Below are 27,141 nucleotides of genomic sequence, written 5' to 3' on the forward strand. Positions count from 1 at the left end.
AACTAAGACACCCCATCCCCATGGGCAACAACTGGAAAAGGAAAATCAAACCTTCCCACAACAACACAACCAGGGTACCACCTTGGATGGTCCTCAGGTGATTGATCCAGGTCAAGAGTTCTAAATCAATTGTCCCAGTCAGCACCCAGTCTCAAGTGGGAGAGTTCAAAATGTCTCCAGCAACTAGGTAGCAGGGGTCTGCTGGCAGCTCAAGTATGACTCACTCCGGTCCTCCTTGGAGTCAGAAGGGCCCACCCAGCTAATGAATTAGGGGCTGGTATAATATTATGTCCATCTCCTGTGGTTGTTCTAAATACCAGTTAATGATGCGTGAAAAGATTTAACACAGTTCCTAAAATACGTAAACATAGGACAGATGTGGTGGCTCACACCTGTAATCCTAGCACTCTGGAAGGCTGAGGCAGATGGATGGCTTGAATCACAAGTTCAAGACCAGCCCAAGCAAAAGCAAGATCTCATCTCTACTAAAAATAGAAAAACTGAGGCAAGAGGATCATGTAAGCCTATGAGTTGGAGGTTGCTGTGAGCTATGATGCCACAGCACTCTACCCAGGGCAACAGCTTGAGACTCTGTCTCAAAAAAAAAAAAAAAAGTAAACATAGAATTGCCATATGAACTAGCAATTACACTTTGGGTATACATCCAAAAGAATTGAAGGCAGGGACTCAGGCAGACATTGGCACACCCATGTTCACAGCAGCATGACTCACAATATCCAAAAGGTGGAAATAATCCAAGTGTCCATCAATGGATGAATGACTAAATACAACACGGTATGTTTATACAATGGAATATCATTCAGCCTTACAAAGAAAAGATATCTAGGCTAGGTTCTCTGGGTCATGCCTGTAATCTCAAGGCTTTGGGAGATGGAGGTGGGAGTATTGCTTGAAGCCATGAGTTTGAGGCCTAGAGCATACACCCTGGCTCCCTCCAACTCCCCTGTCTAAACTGCTCCTGGCTCAGAGATCTTCCGGAAGGCTGTGTTTGGGACTGCCTGGCCCTTCAGGCTGGGCAACCAGAACCTGGAATCAAGAGGGAACCAGCCCTCCTCTCTGCTGGGCCTCAGGTGGATCCATGGGATGAGTGGGCTCTTCGGCTGGAGCTTGCAAAACAGAGACTGGCTGCACCCACTAGGTTAGAAGGTCACCTCATCAGTCCACCCCTGCCCATGTGGAGAAGCTAGATGACTTGAAGGGCAGAGGAAGCCCAGTTTACCCACTTTAACCTGTCACTGGCATTCCCTCACCAGGTCTTTCTCCAGTGGCGGTCTAGGATGGAAACACCTGGTATCCCCTGGGAAAGCCGCCCTTGCCCGAACCCCAGGGGAGCAGGTGGCTTCAAGAGGGAGCTGGAAGAGAGGCACAGTGAGCACAGCTCACTACTCCCATTCCCACCAGGGGGTGCCCTTGAGCAGCAGGGAAGTAGGTCCCACAGCCTCAGAGTTCATGGTCACCGACACCCTCTTCCACCACAACCCCCTGGCTCTCACCCTCCCTCCAACCTCACCTTACACATGAAAAGCCTGCTGGACCAGCTCAAGGGGCCTTCAAGTTGCCCTGGGCAGGTGCTAGCGCCCAAATCTCCCCCAGGGGCTGGGGCTGGGGCTGGGATGGGGCCAGGGTCAGGGGTCTGCCTTGCGCTGGGGGACGTGCAGCAATGGGCTTTGGCTCAGGAGTGGCCGTCTGGTGTAGAGAAAGAAGACAGAAGCGCAGCGGCAGTTTTCTGTACAAGAAGTTGGATTATACATTTTAGTAATGGGCCAGAGAAATGAGGCATGGGGCAAAACAGTGCAGGGGCCACAGGGAGAATAAGAGATCAAGAGCTAGGGTTTGGCATAAATCTTACAAAGTGTATAAAGAATCTGTGTTTCTCTACAATAACAAAACCAAAGGCTACAAGAGCAGTTGTATATACAAAACATGGAGATATTGCTTCACTTGCAAACAGGTTCCAGATCAGACGGGGAGATAAGACAGAGGAGTGGAGGGCAGAGAGGGCTGAAGGGGCGCGCTGCGTGCAAGAGGAGGGCAAGACAAGGACTGGCTTCTCCCAGGAACAATATACAGGTGGGGCTGGGGCTGCTCGCACAGAGGTGGGAGGCCTATGCGCTAGCTGTGCTCAGAGGAGTGGGCAGCAGTAGCCAAGAGCTAAGAGTCCACCTGCGCCGGCCCCAGCTGCCTGGCTCTTCCCGCTTCAGCTCTGAGCAGGATTCTGGGTAGGGACAGCCAGCCAGTTAGGCCAGCTGGCCAGAGAGGGAGGAAGGCAATCGTTCCTTGGAGTCTGCCGAGGAAAAGAGGAGAAGCCGGCCCCATCTGCCCTCCCTCCTTGCCTCTAATTGGGCTTGTCCATCTCACTGCCCTCCCAGCCCAGCAAGATGCCTGCCGGGACCAGAGTTGAGTGAGCACAGCAAGCCAGGGCTTCTAGCTTCCCCGTGCAGGATAGGAGGTGCCACTGACTCCTGCTCTTCCTGGGCCCTGGCTGGCCGTGTGGCACTCACTGAGAGGGCGGGAGCGAGCTGGTCACAGAGGGACAACGGGCTGCGGCTGGGAGGACATCGTGGTGGGGGTTGGCCAAGGACGTGCACGCACGCTGGGCAGAGGCTGGGGCGGTCACAGATTCTGGCAGCACTGCAGCTTGTTGGGTTTTTGTCCGTCGGTAGTAGGTGGCACGCTGATGTCCACCACATTGTTGCCCGGGGACTCGTCGTGGGCTGCACGGTCAGCAATCTGCTTTTGGGACACAATTCGGTAGATCTCTGCCAGAGCAGAGAGGGAGACACCAGGTGAGTGAGTCTCATGACCTGCCAGCCCACAGTGACCACCTCCCTGCAGGACTTTGTGGAGTCTCCCCAAGGGTCCCTAGTATATATACATAATAGAAAACAAAGACAGGGGCCACCATCCACTTGCCCATGGTGGGCTATGCACTCAGTAAGGGCAGGACCATCTGGCTATCTGGTAATAGCCAGCCCTGTTCCCTGTTCCTTAAGATTAGAGGCTCCCTCCTCCCTCAGTAGTAAACTCCAGGATGCCAAGGGGTCAGGGCTACTGCAGCACCTGCCTCCTTCTGGCTGGCTGTTTGGTTGTGGAGCCCAAGATGGGCCCACCCACAGGGACTGGGGCAAGGGGGTGTCTGTCCTGCACAGTAGCAAGGCCTGGATCTGGCCTGAGCCTGGAGAGGATGCCATGCCTGGCCTTGTGTCCGGACAAAATAGCAGGTTTAAGAAATGAAGGTTCAGGGGCTGCATTCTGCTTTGAGAGGCTGTGCCCTCCCCTCGCCCACCCAGGCCCTGTGACCACCTGTGAGGATGTTCTTGAATGCTTCTTCTACGTTGGTGGAATCCAAAGCTGAAGTCTCAATGAAGGACAAGTTGTTCTTTTCTGGAACAGAAAATACTGTCCAGGTGAGTGAGGAGGTGGGGTTGTATGGTGTCCCTCTTTCTTGGGGATTCCACCTGCCCACTTGCCAGGCCCAGGAACGAAAGACCACTCTTGAGGGACAGGAGGCTGGCACTGTGGCCAGGAGCCCTGGCATGGTGGGGGTGCCTCCCGCTTTCCAGATGCTTCTCTGATGCCTCAGTCTCCACCCTGTTCTCAGAGGCCCAGCTGGACCCACCTGCAAAGGCGCGGGCCTCGTCTGTAGGCACAGCTCGCAGGTGGCGCAGGTCACTCTTGTTGCCTACCAGCATGATGACGATGTTGCTGTCAGCGTGGTCCCTTAGCTCCTTCAGCCAGCGCTCCACATTCTCATAGGTCAGGTGTTTGGCGATGTCATATACCAGCAGGGCACCCACAGCACCACGGTAGTACCTACAGGGCAGGGTCCTGTGAGCTGCTGTGGGCCTAGACAGCCTCTGGGGCCATGTGCAGCAGCAGCCTCATGGGAAGGCAGCACATGCATCATGCACAGGGTCTAGCCAAGGGGTGCCCATCGTGGCCTTAAGGGACAGATGTGATCAGAGGCCCCAGGTCTGCTCCCTAGATCCATATCTGGAATGTGGGGGCCTGAGGAGGGAGCTAGGGGGAAAAGGGACCAGCAACTGCCCAGAGAAAAGGCCACTGCTGGGCAGAGTACCAAATGCCCCCTCCCTACCCCACGCAGAGCCAGCCACAGGCCATCAAGGAGATGGATGGACATACACCCACCAGAAAGCTGAAGGAGACAGGGGGTGGGGGGGAGGTCCAGGAGACAGCCAGGTGGTAGAGCGACCAGTGGTGGGGAATGGCTAGGGACTGGGAAGGGTCCAGAAAGAGGCAGCTTGAGTGGGTTCTGATGGCTGGTAGGCCTCAGAGAGACACTGGGGCCCAGGTCTAGGTGAGAGGACAGAATAAGCATGGACAAGACATGAGCTGCCACACAGAAGGGAGCAGAGGAAGGAGGAAGGCTACCAGGCAGGGATGGGGGCAACAGGATGATACTCAGGGATACACTAGTGCCCCAGTGTGGCCAAGGCTGGGCACGGTTCTGCTTGAGGATCCCACATCTCCTGGGGGTCTCTTGAGGCTGGGGTGTTACTCCTTCCTCCACTCTCAAGCCATTGCCTCATCTACCTAACTCCTACATGTTCTTCAAGCCCACACACCCACGTCCCCACTCAGCAGGGCCCCAGCTGCCCAACACGCACGCTGAGGTGATGGCGCGGTAGCGCTCCTGGCCCGCTGTGTCCCAGATCTGCGCCTTGATGGTCTTGCCGTCCACCTGGATGCTGCGGGTGGCGAACTCCACTCCAATGGTGCTCTTGCTCTCCAGGTTGAACTCGTTGCGGGTAAAGCGCGACAGGAGATTGCTCTTGCCCACACCTGAGTCCCCGATGAGCACCACTAATGGAGAAGAGGAGGGAAGGGGAAGATCTGAGTCCCCACACGCCACCCACAAAAACTTCCTAGTGCCTCCCTGGGTGCTGTATGAAGGAGGCAGCCAAGGACACAGAGGAGCCCACAGGAACTATGGCCCCTGGTGCAGAAGTGAAAGGAAGCTCCTGCCTTCCAGAAACAGCCACTGTGGATGGCACAACACTCCCACCTGTCTCTGGTCCTCAGAACAAGGCTATCTCTGCTGGGGCACAGGGACCTCAGCATTCTAGCTGGAGTGGCTTATGATTCATCAACTCTTTTTTTTTTCTCATTTTTATTTTTTGAGACAGAGCCTCAAGCTGTCACCCTGGGTAGAGTGCTATGGCATCACAGCTCACAGCAAACTCCAATTCCTGGGCTCAAGCGATTCTCCTGCCTCTGCCTCCCAAGTAGCTGGGACTGTAGGCGCCCGCCACAATGCCCAGCTGTTTTTTGGTTGTAGTTGTCATGTTGTTTGGCGAGCTCAGGCTGGATTTGAACCCGCCAGCTCAAGTGTATGTGGCTGGTGCCTTAGCTGCTTGAGCCACAGGCACCGAGCCAATTCATCAACTCTTAAGCCTTTACCTGCAGCCTGGTGGCTGGGCAGCAGGGTACAGCCCAAGAAAGCTCCAGTGCTTGGTGACCTTGGGCAAATCGCTGGCCTGCCTTTTTCTAAAGTGTGAACAGGAAGACAGTAACAGCAGCCATTCCAGGAGGAGGAAGTGAGAGCATGTGTCATTGTGATCTAGCCAGCATGTGGCACTCAGGAAGGGACACGAGTGGCCACGCATCACTATTACTGTTGTGGTTTTGGTCAGAACATGGGAAAAGTCAGTGTTCCTCCAGGTTCTTACCTATGAGGGTGTGACAGGCAACGAGGAGCTACCCCTTACCCATGCCCTCAACCCTTCACCCAAATGCACACTCAGTTCCACCACAGAGTGTTTGGTGATGCTGGTCAGGCTAGGGGCATCCCCACCCCCCATAAAGCATTTCCTGCCCTACTAAAACCAACCTTGGAAGCACTGCCAGCACAACCAACCTCGGTGCCAGCTGCCCAGGCTCTGGGGGTGGTAGAGCATACCATGCAGGGGAGACTGGCATGTGCACACACACAGGTGTGTGTATATCCAAGTGCACATGGTGTAGATGAAATGACAGGTTGCAGCCAACCAGATGCCCCAGCCAGACATGGACCCTGGGCCTTGGGACCTGACAGGGTAGGTCTGCCTGGTGGTTTGATTATCCATGTTCCTGAGGAAGGGCATCCACTGAGGCTTAGGCTTCCCCAACCTGGGCAGAGATGGGCAGAGCTGGCCCTCTTGAGCTCGAGAAGGTGCAGGCAGTCACCGTGAGCCAGGCTGATAGATGACCTGGCTCCACTGGGAATCCTGCCCCACTGAGGGAGCCAGACTCCACCATACCTGCCTCCCATTGGCCACACCATGCTGCTCTGTTAACAAGCTCAGGATTCTCTCTTTAGAAAAGATTACCTCCTGACCTTACTCCCTGTTCCAGGCACTTTTTTTTTTTTTTGTAGAGACAGAGTCTCACACAGCTCACAGCAACCTCCAACTCCTGGGCTTAAGCGATTCTCTTGCCTCAGCCTCCCGAGTAGTTGGGACTACAGGTGCCTGCCACGACGCCCAGCTATTTTTTGGTTGCAGTTCAGCCGGGGCCGGGTTTGAACCCGCCACCCTCAGTATATGGGGCTGGAGCCTTACCGACTGAGCCACAGGCGCCGCCCCCAGGCACCTTTTGATTCTCTCCTTTCTAGATTCCCAAACCCCTAGAAGGTGTTCTCTGTGCTCACTGACCCCACCTTTGTCCTCTCAGCCCTCAGAACCCAAACTGAGCATCATTTCCCCACTGAGGTTAAGACTTAGCCCCTGGAGCCCACGCAGCTGGTGCCCAGTGGCCTTCCTCTTTCCTCTCCTCTCCTGCCTTCAGTGACCCCACACCTCCATCTCCCCTGTAAGTGATCACTAGACCTGCAAACAGCAGGGAGCCCTAGGATGGGCCCCTCTGTCCACATCTGGTCCCTGAATGACTCTGTCTGGGCTTGAGGCTGCAAATACTGAACGTGGGCTGGCAAATCCTATATGTACCTCTGTCCCCAGAGGCCCAGACTGGTGTGCTCACTACCTCCTCCATGTCCTCTTGGGGGACATAGGCCCCTCAAAGGCAGCACAGCAGAGCTGCGGTCCCGACTGCTCCTGACTTGCCCACCCAGCCTCTACCTGCCTTCTCTATCTGCAGTTAATGGCAGCCTTGTCCTTCCAGTGCTCAAGCCAGAAAATGGGAGTCACCCTCGACTGCTCTCTTTCACATCCCAGAGCTGATCTTTCAGCACCTTCAAAACTGATCCAGGGCCGGTCGCAGTGACTTACCCCTGTAATCCTAGCACTCTGGGAGGCTTAGGTGGGTGGATTAGTTGTGCTCAGGAGTTTGAGACCAAACTGAATAAGAGTGAGACCCCATCTCCACTAAAAATAGAAAAACTAGGGCACACCTGTGGCTCAGCGGGTAGGGTGCCAGCCCCATATGCCAAGGGTGGCGGGTTCAAACCCAGCCCCGGCCAAAGTGCAACAAAAAAATAGCCGGGAGTTGTGGCGGGCGCCTATAGTCCTAAGTACTTGGGAGGCTGAGTCAAGAGAATCGCCTAAGCCCAAGGATTTGGAGGTTGCTGTGAGCTGTGTGACGCCATGGCACTCTACCAAGGGCGATAAAGTGAGACTCAGTCTCTACAAAAAAAAATAGAAAAACTAGCCAGGTGTTGTGCTGGGCACCTGTAGTCCCAGCTACTCGGGAGGCTGAGGCAAGAGAATTGCTTAAGTCCAAGAGTTTGAGGTTGCTGAGTTGTGACGCCATAGTGCTCTATCAAGGGTGACATAGTGATACTCTGTCTCAAAAAAAAAAAGCTGATCCAGGAGAAAGGAGGCTGAGGAGTGCCCTGGGGGGGTGGAGATTTCTTTCTTTTTTTTGGCCAGGGCTAGGTTTGAACCCGCCACCTCTGGCATATGGGACTGGCGCCCTACTCCTTGAGCCACAGGCACCGCCCGGAGATTTATTTCTTGATCCATGTGTGGGTCTGAGTTCAGCTGGTAAAAATTTACTAACTATACACATGTAGTATACTCTCCTGTCTGAATGCAACTCTGGTGAAAAGTTGTCTGTGCGTCTCTTATCTTTGCTGCCCCCACCTTTGGCCAGGCCACCATCCTCTCTCCCTGGGTTACCGTGCCAGCCACCTCTCTGGGGGCCCCATGTTCACTCTCATCCCCAACCAAAGCCTGTCCTCTCCACAGAAGCCAGAGGACGCCTGTGAGCACCTAAATCTAGTCCCATCCCATCTCTGCCCATAGCCTTCTCTGGCTCCCACTGCCTATGGGTAAAAGCCCAAGTTCTCCCCACAGTCCACAAAGCCCTCTACCACCTGCCCCGTCATCTTCCTATCCTCCTCTCCTCCCTCTCTGCTCCTGGATCACTCTCCAGCCACATGGGACTATCCTTGCGATTCCTCCTGCCTCAGGGCCTTTGCACAGGCTGTATCCACTGCCTGGAACACTCCTCCCCAGGCACCCACCTAACTCCTCCCTCATCTCCTTTGTAGAGTCCCTAAGATGCCACTCAGCTAGGGAGGCCCTTGTTGCCATCCTACTAAAACCCCACCACCCAGCCCTCCTCATCCCTGGCTTTCCCCCCCACTACTCTTGCCACCTTCTCCCTTGCCAGGTTTCATGTATTTACTTTTTTTGCCAGTCTGACCTATGGACAGGAACAAGGCCCTGACACACAGTAAGCAACCAACAAATGTCTGTCAAATGAACAAACAAATGCCAAAGTGGCTCACAGAGCCTCCCAGATCTACCCCCCAGACACACATTTGGAGGTTGCCCAGGTCACCACTCTTGGGCCACAGTGGAGGGAAGATCAGGCAGCCCCCACCACCCAGCCCCCACCCTCTCTGGCTGGCTGCGTTAGAGCCAAGAATAATAAGAACACAAAGAACATTTAATGAGTCTGTGCTGAGGAAGTTCTTGGTGCATCATTCTGTGGAAGCCTCACGTAGCCCATTTTACAGATGAGGAAACTGAAGCTCAGATGGGGAACGACCAGCCCTAAATACACAGGGTGGGAGGGCAGAGAAGGGATCTGAGCTCCTGTATATTTTTTATTTTTATTTTTTTTTGCAGTTTCTGGCTGGGGCTGGGTTTGAACCCGCCACCTCTGGCATATGGGGAGCCACAGGCGCTGCCCTGAGCTTCTGTATATTTGCAGGCTGGCTCCCCCCGCCTAACTGTGCCCACCAAGCAAGCAGTGACTTGTCCAAGGCCAACTGCTTGGAAAGTAGTAGGTCTTTGGGTCTAGGGACTAAGCTTTGCTTCTCCCAACTCACCCCCTCACCTGCTGTTCTCCCCCACCCCTCAGCAAACGGCTGGAGGGTCACATGTGGGACACATGTAAATATTGTTATTCCCATGAAAACAGTTGGAGACACTCAACCCAAAGTGTCCAAGTCCCTAGCCCGAGGTCACCCAATGAGAATGGTGGAGGCTAGAGTAGGATAAAGGCCAACCACCACTGCCCAGGTGAACAACTGGAAGGCTGTGTTGCCTGGGAAGAGTGCCCAATGCAGAGAGGTAGGCAGTGAGCCAGCAGCTAGGCTCACCTCACACGTAAGCTGAGAATGAACATGGCATTGTTGAGGACACAGAAAACAATTTGTTGTCTTAGGGGAAGAAAAGGCCCTTCAGGACACAGCTCTCAGCATTTCCACAGAAGTTGGTAGCTTCACTGGCCAGGAAATGGCCTCCTGGACACACCACTTGGCTTACAGAGCAGGCAAGTCCACTTGGCAAAAACAAAGAGCTGGCAGCTCTCAGAGTTCTGGGTGCTCTCATCTGCCCCATGATAGTGTGATGACCCTGGAGCCCAGACCCTGGCACTCAAGCAGACTGAGTGGCCATGCAGAGGCTATATCCTCAGTTCAGGCAGCCCCAGGGCCCCGCCACTCCTCTGAACTGGCACTGGTGGGCACTCTTGCCTCAGCCATTCTCTGATAAGAGGTGTTCAGAACTGGGCCACGTAAGAGGTCCCCATTCTAAATAGAGAAGATGGCATGTCTGGGTCCCCAAATAGCAACTGAACAATAGGCCTAGTGCAGCCCTGCCCAAGCTAGAGGGCTGGGAGTGGTCCTATTCCTTGGACGAGCAGCCACTCCTTGACCAGGGGTGGATACAACCTAGAAGACAGGGCCTGGAGTCCCCGCAGCCAGTTTCCCACATGAGCTAGGTCCCTATGTCCCCTGGGGTCATGGGCTCCAGGGAAGGGCCTAGGAGAGCCTCAGTGGCCCTTGGGGACACAGCTGCTCCCATGTGGACTCACAGCCCAGTGTCCATCTGAGGAAAACTCAGGGATACCCCTGGGGCTCAATGGACAGGCTGGGAAAATGGCCCATGGCTGAAGGGATAAAATGTTAGCAAGATAAATATGAGGATCTATAATTAGGTACAAATAAATAATCTCATTCCCAGGGGAGGTAGAGACTGTTCAGGGAGAAAAACAAATGTTGCATGAGGGTTCACCCAGAGGATCTGCTGGCCTTGGCCACTGAGGTCAAGGGAGCGAACGAGTGATGTGGCTGCTGAAAAATCAAGGCAATGGCAAGAGGGTGGCACAGAGAGCAGCCAGTATCCTAAGCAATGTGGTATGGCCTATCCCTGTCAATAAAACCCAGGGATAGGGAGAATGGCAGAGCAGTGGGGCCAGATAGGGTAGGGCAGGTGGACTGCTGTCCTCTCGACTCCTGGGGGTCTTTCCAGGTGGCAAGGATGGAGATCCACATGGTGACAAAGTTGGCCCTTGTCAACACTTCTGGTACAGTCATGACTTGGACACCTCTTCAAAGCCAGCCTGTTGTCCTTGTTGGGGGAGGATGGAAGGGCCCAGGGAGGACCCCCTGCAGGCCTCAGGAGGGAGAGACTCACAGATGCAGTGCATTTGTGCCCTTGCACTTGCATTTCCATTAGCCCACATCTATGGCAAGCAATGACAGTAGGGGCCTGCCTGCTATTTCCCTCTCTCCTTCCCTTCTTTTTGAGACAGAGTCTCACTATGTCGCCCTTAGTAGAGTGCTGTGGTGTCACAGCTCACGGCAACCTCAAACTTTTGGGCTTAAGTGATTCTCTTGCCTCAACCTCCCGAGTAGCTGGGACTACAGGCGCCCACCACAACACCCGGCTATTTTTTTTTTGTTGCAATTTGGCTGGGGCCGGGTTTAAACCCACCACCCTTGGTATATGGGGCCTGTGCCCTACCCACTGAGCCACGGGCACCGCCCCCAGCTATTTTTGTTGTTGTTGTTGTCGTTGTTTAGCAGGCCCAGGCTGGGTTCAAACCCACCAGCCCCAGTGCATGCGGCCAGCACCCTAACAACTGAGCTATGGGTGCCAAGCCCCTTCCTTCCTTTTTAATTTGCCAGACCTATAGGGAGTACCCTTTTCCTATTTAACAGTGAAAATCTAAGTGGATTTAAAGACAAATTTCTTTTTGAGACAGAGTCTTACTTTGTCACACTTGGTAGTGTGTCATGGTGTTAGCTCACAGCAACCTCCAACTCTTGGGCTCCAATAATTTTCTACCCTAAGCCTCCCGAGTAGCTGGGACTACTGGCTCCCGCCACAACACCCAGCTATTTTTAGAGACAGGGTCTCACTCTTGCTCAGGCTGGTCTTGAACCCATGAGCTCAGGAAATCCACCTACCTTGGCCTCCTACAGTGCTAGGATTACAAGGGTGAGCCATCACGCCAGGCCTTAAAGACAAATATTGCGGGGCAGTGCCCATGGCTCAGTGAGTAGGACACCAGCCCCATACACCGAGGGTGGCGGGTTCAAACCTGGCCCCGCTGAACTGCAACCAAAAAATAGCCGGGTGGTGCATCTTACAAGGGTATATGTGAAACTTGGTAAACGGTCTGTGAAGCTAATGAATGATGCCCCATGATTATATCAATGTACACAGCTATGATTTAATAATAAAAAAAAAATACGACATAAAAAAAAAAAATAGCCAGGCGTTGTGGCAGGCGCCTGTAGTCCCAGCTACTTGGGAGGCTGAGGCAAGGGAATCGCCTGGGCCCAGGAGTTGGAGGTTGCTGTGAGCTGTGACATCACGGCATTCTACCAAGGGTGACAAAGTGAAACTCTGTCTCTAAAAAAAAAAAAGAGAAGAGGGGCGTCCTTCAACGAGGTCTAAATTATGAAGGTCAGACATCAGCTGACCAGTTGGGGAAATGCTGACCTTGTGGGTCAGACTTTTGCTACCAACCAGCTGGAGAAGGTCAGCAGGGCACGTGCTCAACTCAGGGAAAGGAGGCCAGTGGGAGAGGGCAGTGGGGTAGGCATGCACCCCCCCTCATGCCAGCTGCCCCATAAGCTAGATCAGTGTTTCCAGGAAGTGGACTCTGGAGACGAGTCCGGGGAACTACATGGCTTCACTGATGCCCCTGACCCAGTAACTGCACTTCTGGGAACACACTTCAAGGAAATAACCCTAAGGTGCAAAAGGATAACTCAGGGAAACTTGGAGCTGGGGTACTTATAATAGCAAAAGATTGAAAATAACAAGCAGGGAATAACCACAGAATCCTGGATGTGGCACTTGGGGAGAAGTGCCTTCTGCCCTGGTAGTCCCACCTATGGGCAGGTGCTCAGACACAACCTAGGAGGAGCTACCTCAGGGTGGAGTGACTGGAGATGGCACTGGGTGCAACACCACCAGAATCTACTCACCCGTCACCAGAGGGGGCTGTTTGAATTCAGTCCCAAAACTCTTATACAGCTTTCCCTGGCTGCTAGAGTGGGAACTTGGACCTGACACCTGCCAACCACCCAGCCTCACCTGTGCTGACATAAACCTGCTTGTGGTAGCCAGAGTCCACAGTGCAGTGGGACAACTCTAAGCCTTTGCAAAGCCCTCTCCTTCTGTCTGGAAGCCTTTTGCCACATGGATAACCCAGGTAGGGAGACTTTTGCTCCACTCTCCACAACTCCAAGATGCTCAAGGGTCAAGCAAGACCAGCTCTGAATACAGAGCACACTCTCAGAGATGGCCGGCTCTCCTAGTGAAGTGAAGACACCAACAGCTAGCATAGGAGGTAGGCCCTCACAATGCAGGGCAAAGGATGGGGGCATGGGCCCAGGGGTTAGCTCTCAAGGGCTGCTATCGTCAGGCAGGAAGCCCAGCATGGACTGTACAAGGCCTGGCACAAGGCCAGCTTGGCGCAGAAAGTACTGTGAAGCCAGTGACCCCTAAATCGGCCTACCTCAGAAACAAGGGACTCCAGCAACGTGAAGGGAGTAAGTATACCCAGCTTGAGGGGCAGGATGAAGGAGCTTCCCCAAACCTGTAAAGGTCTGATCTGCCTAGGCCTTACTTAATGATCCTAGAGCCCTCAGTCCCTTGGGTGGGAAAGACCTCCAACAAGACGGCTGGAGCCCCAGCCATCAGTATGTATGTGCTGCGGGGAAATAGTTTGACAACTCCAAGTCCCAGATCTTGGCAGCAAGGCCCCCAATACCTACGCCCAAAGTGATAAGGCTCACTGTTGGCCTGGGTTCTTAACTATGTCCTTGTTTCTCTGGGCCTCAAAGTCCTACTCTGTAAAAAGAGGCTGGATAATATCCACCTTCCAGGAGTGTGGTGAGGATTTAATAAGTTCTTGCGGGTAAAGTGCTCAGAAAAGTGCAGGTACTGGGTTACTGCTATTAAGAGACTTAGAGGAGTTAAGAGACAGAATTGTTGCCGCTCACACATGTGCCCCTCCACGCAATTCCGGGTCTGCACTCCAATCCAAGACATCCCCCCAGCAAACACACCCAACTCCCCCACCTTGACCCCACCCCTACGGTGGGCCCGCCCCTCCAATGGTCCGCCTCCAGGCGAGCTGCACCCAATCCGGCCGGGCTTTGAGAAAGCCCCCGCCCCCCACCCTTCCAGGTCCAACCCACTGGACACGCCTATCCGCTCTGGCTCCGCCCCCACGCCGAATAGCTCTTTCCACCCAGTCCGACCCGCCAAATCCAGGAAAGCCTTGCACTTCTCGAGGCCCCGCCCCTAACGGCCTCGCCCACCGCCCCCGGCCCCACCCACTCAGGGCCCCAGCCCCGCCCCGGCGCATCCTAGGCCCCCAAGCCTTTCTGGGCCATCAGGTCCGCATGGCCGCACACTCTGGGCCAAAGCTGAAGAAACCCGGCCTGCCCCGATCTTCCTGACCTATCAGGCCCTAAGCTCCGAGCTCCGGGCTCCGGACTAGGCTTAGCGGCCTGGAGTACAGCCTCAGCCCGCTATCTCGCAGCCGCGCCCTCGCCCATCTATGTGCCACCGCCCGCACCTTTGAATAGGTAGTCATATTCATCGTCCCGGGTCCCCATTGTCCTGGCGCTTCCGGCGGGATCGGCGACTCCGCAGCCCCACCACAAATACCCGACGGGGGCGGAGTCGATGCCGCGCAGAGCGGCGGTTGTATGGCCAATTAGCGGCGGGTGGTGTAGCGACTGGCATCCAAAGCAGCCAATCAGTGGTGGAAGCAGAGCCCCAGGGTGGGTGCTGCCTGGAATCCACCCTTCTCGCTCTCGGAGTCCCGAAGAAAGGCGGAAGGAATGCGGATCTTTCTGAAGTGACGGGAGCGCCAACCTATCACAGGAGAGCTCCGGAAGGCGGGGCGGAAGGCTGGAGGAAAGAAACCGATTGACGAAGCAAGGAGCCAATGAAAGGCTTGATTCGTACCCGACCCAACTACCAGAGGACCAGTCGGGAAGGGAAATGAATTTGCGTCCAGGTGATGGTTACGCTGCTCAACGTTCCAATGACGTAAGTGCACCCAGCGCCGGCCTCTCCCCTTAGTCCTTAGATGACCATTTCCGGGGTCCTCTTTGGGGCCGCTCTTCTCTTGGTTGTGATTTCCGTTCTTACGTTGCTACGTAACCCCAGTGTGCCTTAGTTTCCTCCTCTCTAGACAGGGAAAGAACCCACCTCAAGGAATCAGTTGAGACCAACTAGATCATTTACTTAAACACACCGAAGCAGTTGGCCACTTTCTGCCATGAAGTCTTTGTGTATCAAATATTTGATAAATCCTTACTGGGCACCAAGCGCTCTCCAGCATGATGTCTGGCCTTGCTTTGTTCCTGTACCCTGTTTTATTACTCCTGTGCATAGGATTTATCAATACCTGACATTAAAGTTTGTGTTTATTTTATATATTTAACGTATACAACATGATATGTTTTATTTTTGTCATTGTTTTTTAGAGGCAGAGTCTTCTTTTCTTGCCCATGGTGGATGGAGTGCAGTAGCGTAATCATACATCACTGCAGCTTCCAACTTCTGGGCTCAAGCCATCCTCCAGCCTCAGTCTCCCAAGTAGCTGGGACCACAGGTATGTGCCACCACATCTGGCTAATTTTTCTATTTTTGTAGAGATGGGGGTCTTGCTATGTTGCCCAGGCTAGAGTGCAGTGATGTCGTCATAGTGCTTTGCAACCTCCAACTCCTGAGCTCAAGGCATCTTCCTGCCTCAGCCTCCCGAGTAGCTGGGACCACAGATCTGTGCTGCCACGCTGGCTAATTGATTGATTGACTGTAGAGACAGGGTTTCACTATGTTGCCCAGGCTATTCCCAAAGGTCAGGCCTCACGTGATCTTTACACATCCATCCATATACATTTTCAACTCTTCCCACATCCACTCTTCCTTCTGTGTCTCCATTCTTCCCTCCTGGCTATCAGAATCAGAGATAATGACTCCCTTCACTCATCTTCTCATCTTCTCTCTGCCTCCCTCCTTCTGTCTCCCACAATTGCCTCATTCTGTCCTTCCTCCCTCTTAAATTTCTCCTGATTCTGAGGACTTCTTACCTCTCTATTGCCACAATCTGATCCTGGTCCCCTTCCTTATTCTCTAGATTAGTACAATTACTTCGCTGACAGTAGTCTGAGGGAGTTTTTAAAAACATTAAGTCAGATCACATTACTCCCTTATATTTAAAAGCTTTTTAGGAGGCTGGGCGTGGTGGCTCATGCCTGTAATCCTAGCACTCTTGGAGGCTGAGACAGGTGGATTGCTTGATCTCACAGCTTCAAGACCAAATTGAGCACGAGCAAGACCCCCTCTCTACTAAAAAAAAAAAAAGAATTAGAAAAAGAAAAAGCTTTTTAGGAGGCAGGTGAAGTATAAGAAACTTGGGGGGCTAAGGCAGGGGAATCTCTTAAGGCCAGGAGTTCAAGACCAGCCTAGGCAAAACAGTGCGAACCTGTCTCTTAAAAAAACACCCCCCCCCCCAGCATTTTAGTCCTTCATTCAGTAAGTATTGAATAAGGACTTACTCCATATTGGAGACACAGAATTGAACAAGACAAAGTTCTAGAGGACAAGAAGCAAGTAAACAACCATACAAATGAGATCACTTTACAGTAAAATCCCTGCTTTGAGGGGATTATACTCTGGGGTAGGTGGAGGTAGAACGCCTTAGCCAGGCAGCCAGAGAAGCCATCCTGGAGGGAGTGGTATTTGGACCAGGTCCTGAAAGATGGGAGGATGAGTGGAAATGGGAAAGGATGGAGGTGAGGGGAACAGTGTTTTAGGGAGACAAAATAGCAAGTGAAAGAAACTAGGAAGGGTGTGAGCAGACAGGAAGCCATGGAGGGTAGAGAGGGGCCCATGGTGCCTGAGATGAGATTAGGCAAGAAGGTGAGGTTGGAAGTTGGACTGGGAAGGACTCTGCCAGCCTTTGTCATCAAACTCTTTGGGAGTGGGCTTGAAGCCTTGCATATTCTGGCCCAAACCCCTTCCTCAGCCCAATTTACCAGCTAGATGAGACCACCCACCACTATGCCTTAGCTCTCCTAGTGTCCTCTTCTCGGAATGGTCTCCCTGCAAAATTTCATCCTGCTTAGAAAATTGACACATTTGGCCAGGTTGGTGGCTCATATGTCTGATCTTAGCACTCTGCGAGGCTGAAACAGGAGGATTGCTTGAAACCAGCCTAAGCAACATGAGACCCCTGTCTCTAAAAATAGAAAAAAAATGCCAGACGTGTGGCTTGTTCATGTATTCCCAGGTATTCAGGAGGCTGATGTAGTAAGATTGCTTGAGCCTAGGGGGTTGAGGTTGCTGTGAGCTAGCCTAGGGGGGTGAGGTTGCTGTGAGCTAGATTGAGGCCATAGCTTGGGCAAGAGAGCAAGACTCTGTCTCAAAAAAAAGATTTTTTTCAAAGCCACCTCCACCATAGAGACTTCCTTGCTCTTGTCTCAGTCGCCAGCCCTCCCCCTAATATCTCTAATGTGACTCATAGTGATATTAATAATAGTATTCGTAATGATGGAGATATGCATTGTATGCTGAGAGCTAGGCACTGTGCTGAGTGTTAATGCCATGTTAACTCCCCACAACACCACAAGGACAGGAAGGGATGGAGGGGTGAAAGGGTGGAATATCAAAACCATCCCAGTTTTCCAGATGCAAAAACTAAGTCCACAGAGCTTGAGTGTTCCCTGTCCCCTGGAGAGGGATGTGATTCAGAGTTCCAGCGTTGGCCTCTGGTGTAGCTGGGACTACAGGCATTCACCACTGTGCCTGGCCAATTTTTTAAAAACTTTTTTGTAATTACAAGGTCTTGCTATATTGCCCAGCTACTTGGGAGGCGGAGGCAGGAGAATTGCTTGAGCCCAGGAGTTGGAGGTTGCTGTGAGCTGTGATGCCACGGCACTCTACCCAGGGCGACAGCTTGAGGCTCTGTCTCAAAAAAAAAAAAAGAAAGAAAGAAAAACAGAAAATCTAATGCAGCTGCTGATTTGCAAGCGCCATAGCTCAGGTGGTGAAGCCAGTGATGGACAGCAGCTGTAAATATAGATTAAGCATCAGCTATAAATACAACGAAGCTTTGTTCATTGCCCACTGCTCACCTCCTGCTGTGTGGCCCAGTTCCTAACAAGCCAGGGACTGGAACCAGTCTGCAGCCCAGGGTCTGGGGACCACAGCTCTGGAATATCCCAAACATCTGATACAGAGCTTGGCATATAGAAGTTGCTAAATAAATATTATTTGAATTTATATTACAAAAAAAAAAAGATTAAAGGAAACCTTGAAGTAAATTCCAGCATAAGAAATATGTAGTGGGTTCAAGACCAGGCTGAGCAACAGTGAGACCCTATCTCTAAAAATAGCTGGGCATTGGGCGGCGCCTGTGGCTCAGTCGGTAGGGTGCCAGCCCCATATACTGAGGGTGGCGGGTTCAAACCCGGCCCCGGCCAAACTGCGACCAAAAAGTAGCCGGGCACTGTGGTGGGCGCCTGTAGTCCCAGCTACTCGGGAGTATGAGGCAAGAGAATCGCTTAAGCCCAGGAGTTGGAGGTTGCTGTGAGCTGTGTGAGGCCACGGCACTCTACCGAGGGCCATAAAGTGAGACTCTGTCTCTACAGAAAAAAAAAAAAAAAAAAAAAATAGCTGGGCATCGTGGCGGGCGCCTATAGTCCCAGCTATTTGGCAGGCTGAGGCAAGAGCTTCACTTGAGCCCGAGTTTGAGCTATAGCTCGGGGCCCATAGCACAGTGGTTCTGGTGCCGGCCACATATACTGAGGCTGGTGGGTTTGAACCTGGGCCAACAATGACAACTACAACAAAAACATAGCTGGGTGTTGTGGTGGGTGCCTGTGGTCCCAACTACTTGGGAGGCTGAGGCAAGGGAATCACTTAACCCCAGGAGTTTGAGGTTGCTGTGAGCCGTGATGCCACTGAGGGTGACATAGTGAGACTCTTTGTCTCAAAAAAAGAAAAAAAAAAGAAATGTGTAGACATAGCCAAAAAAAGTAAAGAAATCCTGTGTTAGTATTTCTACCATCATGTTGTCTATTAATGGCTGGTCCAAATTGAGACATGCACTATTGTTAAATACATACCAGATTCAGAAGACTTAGAACAACAGCAACAAAAAACCAAGGTCAAACATCTCAGTAATAATTTTTATATTGATCAGATGTTGAAACACTAATGTTTTGGATATATTTGGTTCAAAAAAATTTCTAAAATTCATTGTACCTGGTTCTTTTTAATACTTTAATTTGGCTTTGAGAAATACTTTCTCAAAGTATTTAATCTGGCTTTGAGAAAAATACTTTCTTTAATCTGGCTATGAGAAAAAAATAAATCTAAATGTGCAAGACACATCCTATTTCCACCAGGTGGCAAGACACAAGTTACTTGTGACTGGGGAGGGATTCTCATTTTCTCTGTGACATGTCTTTATAACAATTGAACTGTATGAGGATTTGGTTTTTGTCTTGTAACTTGAAGATAAAAGACAAGGAAGATACACATCCTGAAATCAGAAATGAAGAAATTGCTATCAGCTGGTAGAGGTGGGAGGCATAACCAGTGTTGTTGTTAAGGAGCTGGGAAGTTGTCACCCTCCATCCTGGGAACATGTTTACATGGACTTTGAAACTGTCCACTTTTTATAACAAACTGAAAGACAAAGAACAAAATGTACTGAGGTTGCTTTTATTCTAGGAACTCTGTGAGTTCTGCTTGGACACCGCTGGCACCAGCTTGTGCCATGGGACCCAGCAGCACCATGAGGGCGGCCCCCATGGCCCCTGGGAGCCCTGTTCCTCCAGCCAGTCAATGTGACTGAGTCTGCCAATGAGGCCGGGCTGGCCATCCCCGAGTGGTCCCTTTGTATCCCCTACTCCTCAGGCGGGCAAGGAGTGGGATTCAATGTCCCTTGGTCCCTTGTTTTCCGGGGCCAGTGCATGCCCTGGGGCCCTGTTCTCAGAGGGCAATGCATGCAGCTCCCCACACAGAAAAGGGGCCTACCCAGTCATGGTCGTCCTCTCTGTCCAGGAGGCTCCAGAAGGCCTCCACTTACAGCCCCTGTCTGGGAAGGGAGCGACCATTTCTCGGCCAAAGCCAAAGTCACCATCCTCTGTGAGCCTGAGACCAGGCCCCCTCCAGGAGACTAGGAGGCTGCTGCAGCCACTGTGGGCTGGATCAACATGGTGGTGGCCTGCAGTGGGTAGTATCGGCCCCGCCAGTTCTTCCAGAAGATTCCCTTCTTACGCTGCTGCCGTTGCCGAGGAATAGAGTGGAAATACTGGCCGTTGAGGTTGGAGTGACTGCAGGTGCCAAACCACCAGCCACCTGCCCAAGTCAGAGGAGAGGGAACTTTATCAGGACCAGTAGGGCAGGGAGGAGATGGGGTGGGGATAGAGGTAGGACAAAGCTGGGCTTCAGACTTTATGATTTATTTATTTTTTTAAAAAGCTATTTAATAGATAGGGTTTCACTATGTTGTCCGGGCTGGGCTTGAATTCAAGGGCTCAAGTGATTCTCCCACCTCAGCCACCGGAGTAGCTAGGACTATAGAAGCCCACCACCACACTGACTTTTTTTTTTTTTTTTGAGACACAGTCTCGCTCTGTTGTCCTGGGTAGAGTGCAACAGCTTCTTCGTAGCTCATAGCAACCTCGAACTCATGGGTTCAAGTGATCCTCTTGTCTCAGCTTCCCCAGTAGCTAGGACTATAGATTATAGACCCATACCACCCTGCCTGGCTAATTCTTTCTGGTGGAGATGGGAGTGTCACTCTTGCTCAGGCTGTTCTTGAACTCCTGACTCAAAGGATTCTCCTGTTTTTAGCCTCCCAGACTGCTAGGATTACAGGCATGAACCACTGAATCTGGCCACACCCAGCTAATTTTAAAAATATTTTAGAGGTCTCACACCTGTAATCTTAGCACTGCTTGAGCTCAGGAGGGTACTGCTTGAGCTCAGGAGTTCAAGACCAGTCTGAGCAAGAGCAAGACCCCATCTCTAAAAATTGCTGAGTGTGGTGGCACCTGTAGTCCCAGCTACTCAGGAGGCTGAGGCAAGAAGATCATTTGAGCCCAAAAGTTAGGGGTTGCTGTGAGCTATGACACCACCACCCTCTATCCAGGGAGATAAAGTGAGGTTCTGCCTTAAAAGTAAATAAACAAATAAAAGTTAAAATAGTTTTTTTTTTTTTTTGCTCTGACACCCAGGCTGGAATGCAGTCATCATAACTCACTACAGCCTCAAAATCCTCAAGTATTCTCCCAATTTAGCCTCCTAAGAAACTGGGATTACAGGCCTGGCTAATTTATCTTATTTTTCATAGAGGTGGAATCTTGTTATTGCCTAGGCCAGTCTCAAACTCTTGACCTCAAATAATCCTCCCACCTCAGCCTTTCAAAGGATTAGGATTACAAGTGTGAGCCACCATGTCCAGCCTGACATCATTTTTTAACCTATAAAGAGGAAATTTCAAATGTTTAACCTGAGCGCTGCCTCTAATTTCACACTATAAATCCTATGGAGTGGGCACTATGGTTATACCCATTTTAAAGATGAGCAAACTGAGGCTGGAGAGGTTAAGTTAGTGGTCCACAGGCACACCACAAATGAAGAGATGGGGTGATAGATGTGATTTGGGTTTGAAGGCAGGGCAGGGTGGCAGAAGGGAAGGAGGGGAGGCCGTGGCTAGTGGGGCATGGCAAGGCGGATAGGGCAGAGCCCACTCACCAGAGAGGGTCTTGGCACAGTTCTTGTCCCCATGGAGGTCATGGTCCTGGTCCCAAGTGGAAAAGGGCAGGGAGAGGCCCTCAGGCGTGACTGTGGTGGCACCCAGCTTACTGGCCACAGGTTCTGTGAGCTGCAGGCTGTAGGCGGTGTCCTCGCCTCCCAGATGGACAGGGAACTGCAGTGACTCTGCATTGCCATCCCAGTCCTGCAGCTGCACGGCCAGGCGGCTGCTGCGGTCCCCTGTGATGCGGTGCACCTTCTCCAGGCCTAGCCAGAACTCACCTGGATCAGAATAGGCTGCTCAGTGAGGCAGGCCTAGCTGTGCAGCCCATTCCTCCTCCCCAGCCTCTGGCGCCACTAGAAATACCCACCTTGGGGATCCCCAAAGCCGGCTTTGTAGGCTTCCCAGGGCCGGTCAAAGTCCACAGAGCCATCTCTGCGCCTCTGAATTACGGTCCAGCCCCCATCTGCCCAGAAATGTACAAAGTCACCAGGAGGTCCTTCCTCAGAGAAAGCTGGCTCCCAGACCCCAAACCCAGGGAAGTCAACACCCCCACAGTATTCTTCCCTCTCATCCCAGAAGGACCAGAGAAAGAAGGGTTTCAGGGAGGAATACTGTGAGAGGGCCTAAAGGCGAGGGGATCAGGCCTGGTTCTCTATCCCAAGAACCCAGCAGGGAAGGAGGGAGGGAGTGTGCACCACTGCAAAACCTCTCTGGGTCCTTCCCTGCAGGTGTTAACTACAGAACCCATTCCTGACCTTGTAATGGGAGTCAGTGGGGGAAAAGGGTGCTATTTTTTTTTTTTTTTGTCTTTTTGTTTGTAGAAAAGGGGTCTTGTTCTGTTGCCCAGGCTGGAATACAGTGGCATCATTACAACTCACTGCAGCCTTCAACTCCTGGGTTCAAGTGATCCTCCTGCCTCAGCCTCCTGAAGTAGCTGGGACTATAGGCACCTACCACTGCTACACCCAGCAAGCACAACATTTTAAAGAAAAGCAAGAGGGCCCATGGCAAGAGTGCTCCCTGGCAGGCCAGGACGTCCTACCTGAGGTCATCTTGCAGTTGACCGGGAATGGCAGGGACCCCTCAGGCTGGATTTGAAATAGTCCACTCTGCCTCTCACCTTCCTCGAACAGTTCCTGACAGTCCCGGGGCAGCCCTGCAGGTAGACAAAGTAGGGGGTTGAAACAGAGGAGCAGACTGTTTCAGGAGATGCCCTAGGGGTTGGGCAGCAGGTGACAGGGAGGTGAAGAGTAATCCTGATGTCATGACACACCCCTGACAATTGCCTAAGCTCTTCCATGGCTCCTTATGACCTTCCTCAGCATGGTCTACGAGAAGCCCCTGTGCCCATGCTTCCTCCTTCTACACCGCACCCCACCCTCTCTGGCCACACGAGCTTCCTTCCCACCCGGGCATCTTGCTCTGCCTGGGACTCTTCTGTGGCCTCAGCTTCTGCAAGGATGTCTTCCCTCACCCCCAGACTTCCTCCCTGTATGGGCATAGAGGTCTATTTCCCACCTCCCCAACAATGTGGCTGTCTGGTGGGCTCTCCCCTACTCCACAAATATAACCCCCTCCACCACCTAATGGAACCAGGTAGAAGAGTACTCTTTGGGACAGTGACAACCAGCAGTCCAGCACTAGCATCTGTGCAGATCTAAGCACACAATAAAGGCTTGATGAACCGATAATCAAGAGAACAAAACCAGGGCGGCGCCTGTGGCTCAGTCGGTAAGGCGCCGGCCCCATATACCGAGGGTGGCAGGTTCAAACCCGTCCCCGGCCAAACTGCAACCAAAAAATAGCCGGGCATTGTGGCAGGCGCCTGTAGTCCCAGCTACTGGGGAGGCTGAGGCAAGAGAATCACTTAAGCCCAGGAGTTGGAGGTTGCTGTGAGCTGTGTGAGGCCAGGGCACTCTACTGAGGGCCATAAAGTGAGACTCTGTCTCTACAAAAAAAAAAAACAGAACAAAACCAGAGCAGGAGGGCAGGAACTGATCTGGCTTGGTGGGGGTTTGAGGGGATAAAGGCTCCGCCCAGGGTCTCAGCTATCAGAGAGAGAGAGAGGGCAGGAGGGAGGAAGAAGGATGGCGCTGGGCAGTGTTTGGAAAGAATCACTCCCAGCCCTGCCAGGAAAGTAGAGGAAAGGTCGAGTGAGTTGCACAGCGGTCTGGGGGCAGGCCTAGAGTGACTGACACATTTTCCGGCCCCTCGGGCAGCTCCCCTTTCCCTTACTTTTCCCTCCCCTCCAATCAGGACAGGCACAGGGCCAAACCACCAATGTGGCTTCCATTAGTGCCAGCTGTTTGTCTCCTCAGCTCTAAACTTTTGCCTACTTGGCACGGCTGAGCCCAGAGTCTGGGAGTCCCAAGCCCACAGGACATGCCCCACATCCAAGTTGGGACCTGTGCCTGGTAGCCCCAGAAGCCCCTCATTACCCCCTCCTCTGGTGATTGTCTGGATGTACTGGCCCCGGACCATCTAAAAGTACTAGTCTCGGGTAGAGGGTGAAAAGAGGAGTGTGGGGAGGGGACAGAGCTGGAAGCCAGCCACTGACTCTGGAGCATGAGCAGGGGATCCGAACTCTCACCCAGTTGGCTCAGATAGCCACATATGCGGAGGAGGAGGACCCAGGGAAGCTGGGTGAGAGGAGGTGAACTTAAGATTGGGAACTGAAAATTTGTGTCAGACACACACATAGACGTGCTGAGATTTGAGCTTAGCTTTGGGAATAAAGGACCTAAAGTTTGTGATGGTGGCAAAAGCCCACTTTCTACGGGGGAAGAAGGCTGAGGACAGGCGAAGGGGAAGGAGAGGGCTCTGTGATCAGGAGCTCTGGATTTGTGAGATGCAAGAGTGAGTGTTTCTGGCCTAGAAGCTGGGTGCATCCCTGCCCCGGTGCCCCCTGCAAGAGGATGATCCACACTCCAGGAGACTGCAGGGAGCCCATACTCAGAACCCCCCTACTTGGCAGCCTCTTATCAGTCACACACCTCTCCCCCCAGAGGGTTCTAACCTTCAGGACTACATCCCTGAGCTGCACTGTGGCCTGCTAAGCCCCCCTTGCAGCTCAAGTCCCTCAGGACCTCCTTTCCCAGCCCCAGCTGCAGAGAATGGCCAGCAGGGCTTGGGGACAGTCCACTAGCTAACTGGGAAGAAGAGTGGGGGAACCTGGTGGGGCAGAGTCAAGGCTGAGTAGGGAGATGGCTCCCTCCATCAGCCCTTCACCAGAGACTGGAGAGCCCACAAGGACCCAAGGCCAGGACCTCTCTCCTTCTCCTTAAAGTGGACTTGACAAGAAACAGACACTCACTGTGCAAGTGGCTGGCATTGTGAGCTGGGCCAACAAGCTGGGCCATCTTGGGCAGCCTCTTTTTTCTGGCAGGCTTGGCCATCCGATTGCTCAGGTGTGTGGGGACCAGGAGGCCAACCTGGGATGGGACAAGTGAGGGCAGGCATCAGGTACAGCTGGCTCAAGCTGCCTGGCCTGCCTGGCTGCACATCCAGACTCACAGGTCCAGCTTTGACGACTTCCCTCCCACTTCCTGGGACAGGCCTGGTACCTGGCTCTGCAGATGCTGGATTCTCAAGTGCTGCTTCTCCAGGTGCCGCTGCTGCTGGGCCACCTTCTGGAACAGCTGCTCGATCCTACTGTTCTGAGCCTTGATCTGTGTCTGGGGAAGGGTGAAAGCCTTGGTGAGGACCCAGACGTCTGCCTTCATCTTCTCCATTCATTCACCCATCCTCTCTCACGTCCACACCCTCCCAGGCCAGTAGAAGAGCCGGTTGGGGTGCACGTACCTGCAGGCTGCGGAAGGCCCCGGGGGCCACCTCCTCGCCGGGAACCAGGCTGTCCAGGACTTGAGGGGGCGCGGCGGATCCCCCGGTGCTCTGGCAGGCTGCCCCGCAAGTGCTCAGGCGCCGCTCCAGCGAGCCCAGGTGGCCGCGGGTACGCTCCACGTGTTCCCGCAGTCCCTGGCCGAGCTGTAGCAGCCCGTGCGCCAGCACATTCATCTCGTCCCAGGACGCGAAGCGCGGAGACTCTGGCTGCGCGGGGTGGCCCTGAGCGCCCAGCAGCAGCCCGGCGGTGGTGGCGCACAGCACCAGGGCTGCGCCGGCAGTGGGCGCACACCGCATTCTTTCAGGCAGCTTGGCGCGGGACGCGGAACCTCCGGGACGCAGGGCCTCGAGATGGCAAAGGCTGGAGATGCGGGGCACCTGGTGGAGACTCACTGGGGTGCAGAGTCACTGGAGAGGATAAGATCGCAGCCGCAGGCCGGCTCAGCTCGGCTTGTTCCCCCGCGGCGCCCAACGCCCCTTTTATAAGCAGGATGCAGGAATAGGAGGCGGGGCGCTGGGAGTGCCGGGGGCGGGGAGTGTAGCCGGGGGTGGGGTCCTGTGCGCTGCGGGCCTCTTGAGTTCTGTGGGCTGGGGGGGGACTCTGGGGGTGCAAAACTCTGGCTCCCCTGACCCCGCGCTAGACTCTAGCGGGCCTTCCTCTGCCATCCATGGGAGAAGTAACTCTCCCTCTACCCACGATTCCTTTCTAGGCTCCGGAATTCCAAGGTCCTCCATCCCGCCCCCTTGAGTAGTGGGGAAAGGTCTCTAGAGCTGGCAGCGCCTGGACGGCGTTTCTGACGCCCCACCCGGAATAGAAAGGGCAGTGGGAACAGCTAATAAGCAAAATCTCTCCCCAGAGCTTTGACCTCAGCGGTCAGGCGGGCGTCTTAAACGTCCCCTCCTTTAGGGCAGGACCGCTTGGTGTGAGCTCTGTCCATCCCAAGACAACACGGGACGTCTCTGGGCTCCCACATTTCCTTTCCAGCAAGAGTTCATCATTGCGGGTGTTTCTGCGACAGTCTCTGATGTTCTTGTTCTCCCCTGCTCCCCGACCTCCAATTGTGAATGCCCTAGATAGGGGCCTGGACCTGTTTGTTTAGCCTCTAGCTGGGAGTCTCAGCCTTATTGCCCACCCTTTCCTGCCAGGGTCTTCAGTGTCCCAGTCTTTGCCTGTGTTTAAGCAGAAATCTACGGAGCAGAAAGAAAGGACACCAGGAAGGAAGGCTTCCTTCCTTCACTCATTCAACACAGAGGACTGCTGCCCTCTCAGCCCAGGCCCTGTATGTAGTTCCCAGCCTGGTGGAGAGACCCCAACACTCTGAGCCTGGGGTAGAGGCAGGGTTGGAACAAAGGAAGTCCTGTGTGAGGTAGTGGGGGTAGGACAGCATTCACACCACAAGGTTAAGCATTCATTCAACAAACTTGCACTGACCTCTTCCCCCACCTTCCCCATTATTTCCCCTATATCCTGTCAGGAAGGGGAGGCTGGCACAGAAAACCCTCCTGCCAGGAAGAATCCTGGGGCAGTTTGGCTCAGAAGAACTGAATTGACTCAGCAGGGCTTGGAGCCAATTCAGCCTCTGGAATCTGAAAAGTGCACACCCCAGGGCTGACGTGCAGGCCACCACTCGTACACTTGGACCCAGGGACTGGGCCGGGTGCCAGGATGGCTGATCCCAGCAGCAGCGACAGACAGGAATGGCAGAGAGGAAACCCCCAGCAAGAAGCAGGTTCAGATGCTCACCACCTAGCCTATCCACCATTCCTCAGCCTCTCTGCGAATAGGGGAAATAGTTATCCCAGGCAATCCTGGAGTACCATCTTTCCTCTTCTCCAGCT

At 53.3% G+C, this 27,141-nt stretch overlaps 2 protein-coding genes and 1 long non-coding RNA gene across 4 annotated transcripts; 1 reads left to right on the plus strand and 2 right to left on the minus strand.

The window, feature by feature from the left end:
- Window positions 1–1,743: 1,743 nt before the first annotated feature.
- RAB11B (RAB11B, member RAS oncogene family) lies at window positions 1,744–14,507 on the minus strand. Its single transcript, XM_053583405.1, has 5 exons — window positions 14,254–14,507; window positions 4,650–4,845; window positions 3,641–3,834; window positions 3,325–3,405; window positions 1,744–2,780 (listed from the first exon to the last, which is right to left on the minus strand). Exons 1-5 carry the CDS (start codon window positions 14,291–14,293, stop codon window positions 2,635–2,637), a joined length of 657 nt encoding a protein of 218 aa, XP_053439380.1. The 5' UTR covers window positions 14,294–14,507; the 3' UTR covers window positions 1,744–2,634.
- A 94-nt stretch (window positions 14,508–14,601) lies between these two features.
- Window positions 14,602–25,345, plus strand: LOC128580917 (uncharacterized). 2 transcript variants are annotated; one of them, XR_008378758.1, is made up of 3 exons: window positions 14,602–14,732; window positions 15,173–15,300; window positions 25,232–25,345. It is a non-coding gene; the product is annotated as an uncharacterized LOC128580917 (long non-coding RNA). The 2 variants fall into 2 exon arrangements; XR_008378757.1 differs by lacking the exon at window positions 25,232–25,345 and adding an exon at window positions 22,284–22,498.
- Window positions 19,403–25,762, minus strand: ANGPTL4 (angiopoietin like 4). Its single transcript, XM_053583399.1, has 7 exons — window positions 25,264–25,762; window positions 25,026–25,136; window positions 24,776–24,893; window positions 22,505–22,618; window positions 21,830–21,925; window positions 21,459–21,740; window positions 19,403–20,057 (listed from the first exon to the last, which is right to left on the minus strand). Exons 1-7 carry the CDS (start codon window positions 25,597–25,599, stop codon window positions 19,876–19,878), a joined length of 1,239 nt encoding a protein of 412 aa, XP_053439374.1. The 5' UTR covers window positions 25,600–25,762; the 3' UTR covers window positions 19,403–19,875.
- Between the last annotated feature and the right edge of the window lie 1,379 nt (window positions 25,763–27,141).

Source organism: Nycticebus coucang, chromosome 3, assembly GCF_027406575.1.
Source record: "Nycticebus coucang isolate mNycCou1 chromosome 3, mNycCou1.pri, whole genome shotgun sequence".
NCBI classification, from domain to species: Eukaryota; Metazoa; Chordata; class Mammalia; order Primates; family Lorisidae; genus Nycticebus; species Nycticebus coucang.

What these genes read in the sequence shown, in the direction of transcription:
- ANGPTL4 (XM_053583399.1), bottom strand. Translation starts at nt 25,599, where the DNA reads ATGCGGTGTGCGCCCACTGCCGGCGCAGCCCTGGTGCTGTGCGCCACC. An exon ending in TCCAGCATCTGCAGAGCCAG is followed by an intron (nt 24,894 to 25,025) that starts GTACCAGGCCTG and finishes GTCCCATCCCAG; the next exon opens with GTTGGCCTCCTGGTCCCCAC. An exon ending in CAACTGCAAGATGACCTCAG is followed by an intron (nt 21,926 to 22,504) that starts GTAGGACGTCCT and finishes ATTTCTGGGCAG; the next exon opens with ATGGGGGCTGGACCGTAATT.
- RAB11B (XM_053583405.1), bottom strand. Translation starts at nt 14,293, where the DNA reads ATGGGGACCCGGGACGATGAATATGACTACCTATTCAAAG. An exon ending in TACCGCGCCATCACCTCAGC is followed by an intron (nt 3,835 to 4,649) that starts GTGCGTGTTGGG and finishes CCTGCCCTGTAG; the next exon opens with GTACTACCGTGGTGCTGTGG. An exon ending in CGAGGCCCGCGCCTTTGCAG is followed by an intron (nt 3,406 to 3,640) that starts GTGGGTCCAGCT and finishes TTTCTGTTCCAG; the next exon opens with AAAAGAACAACTTGTCCTTC.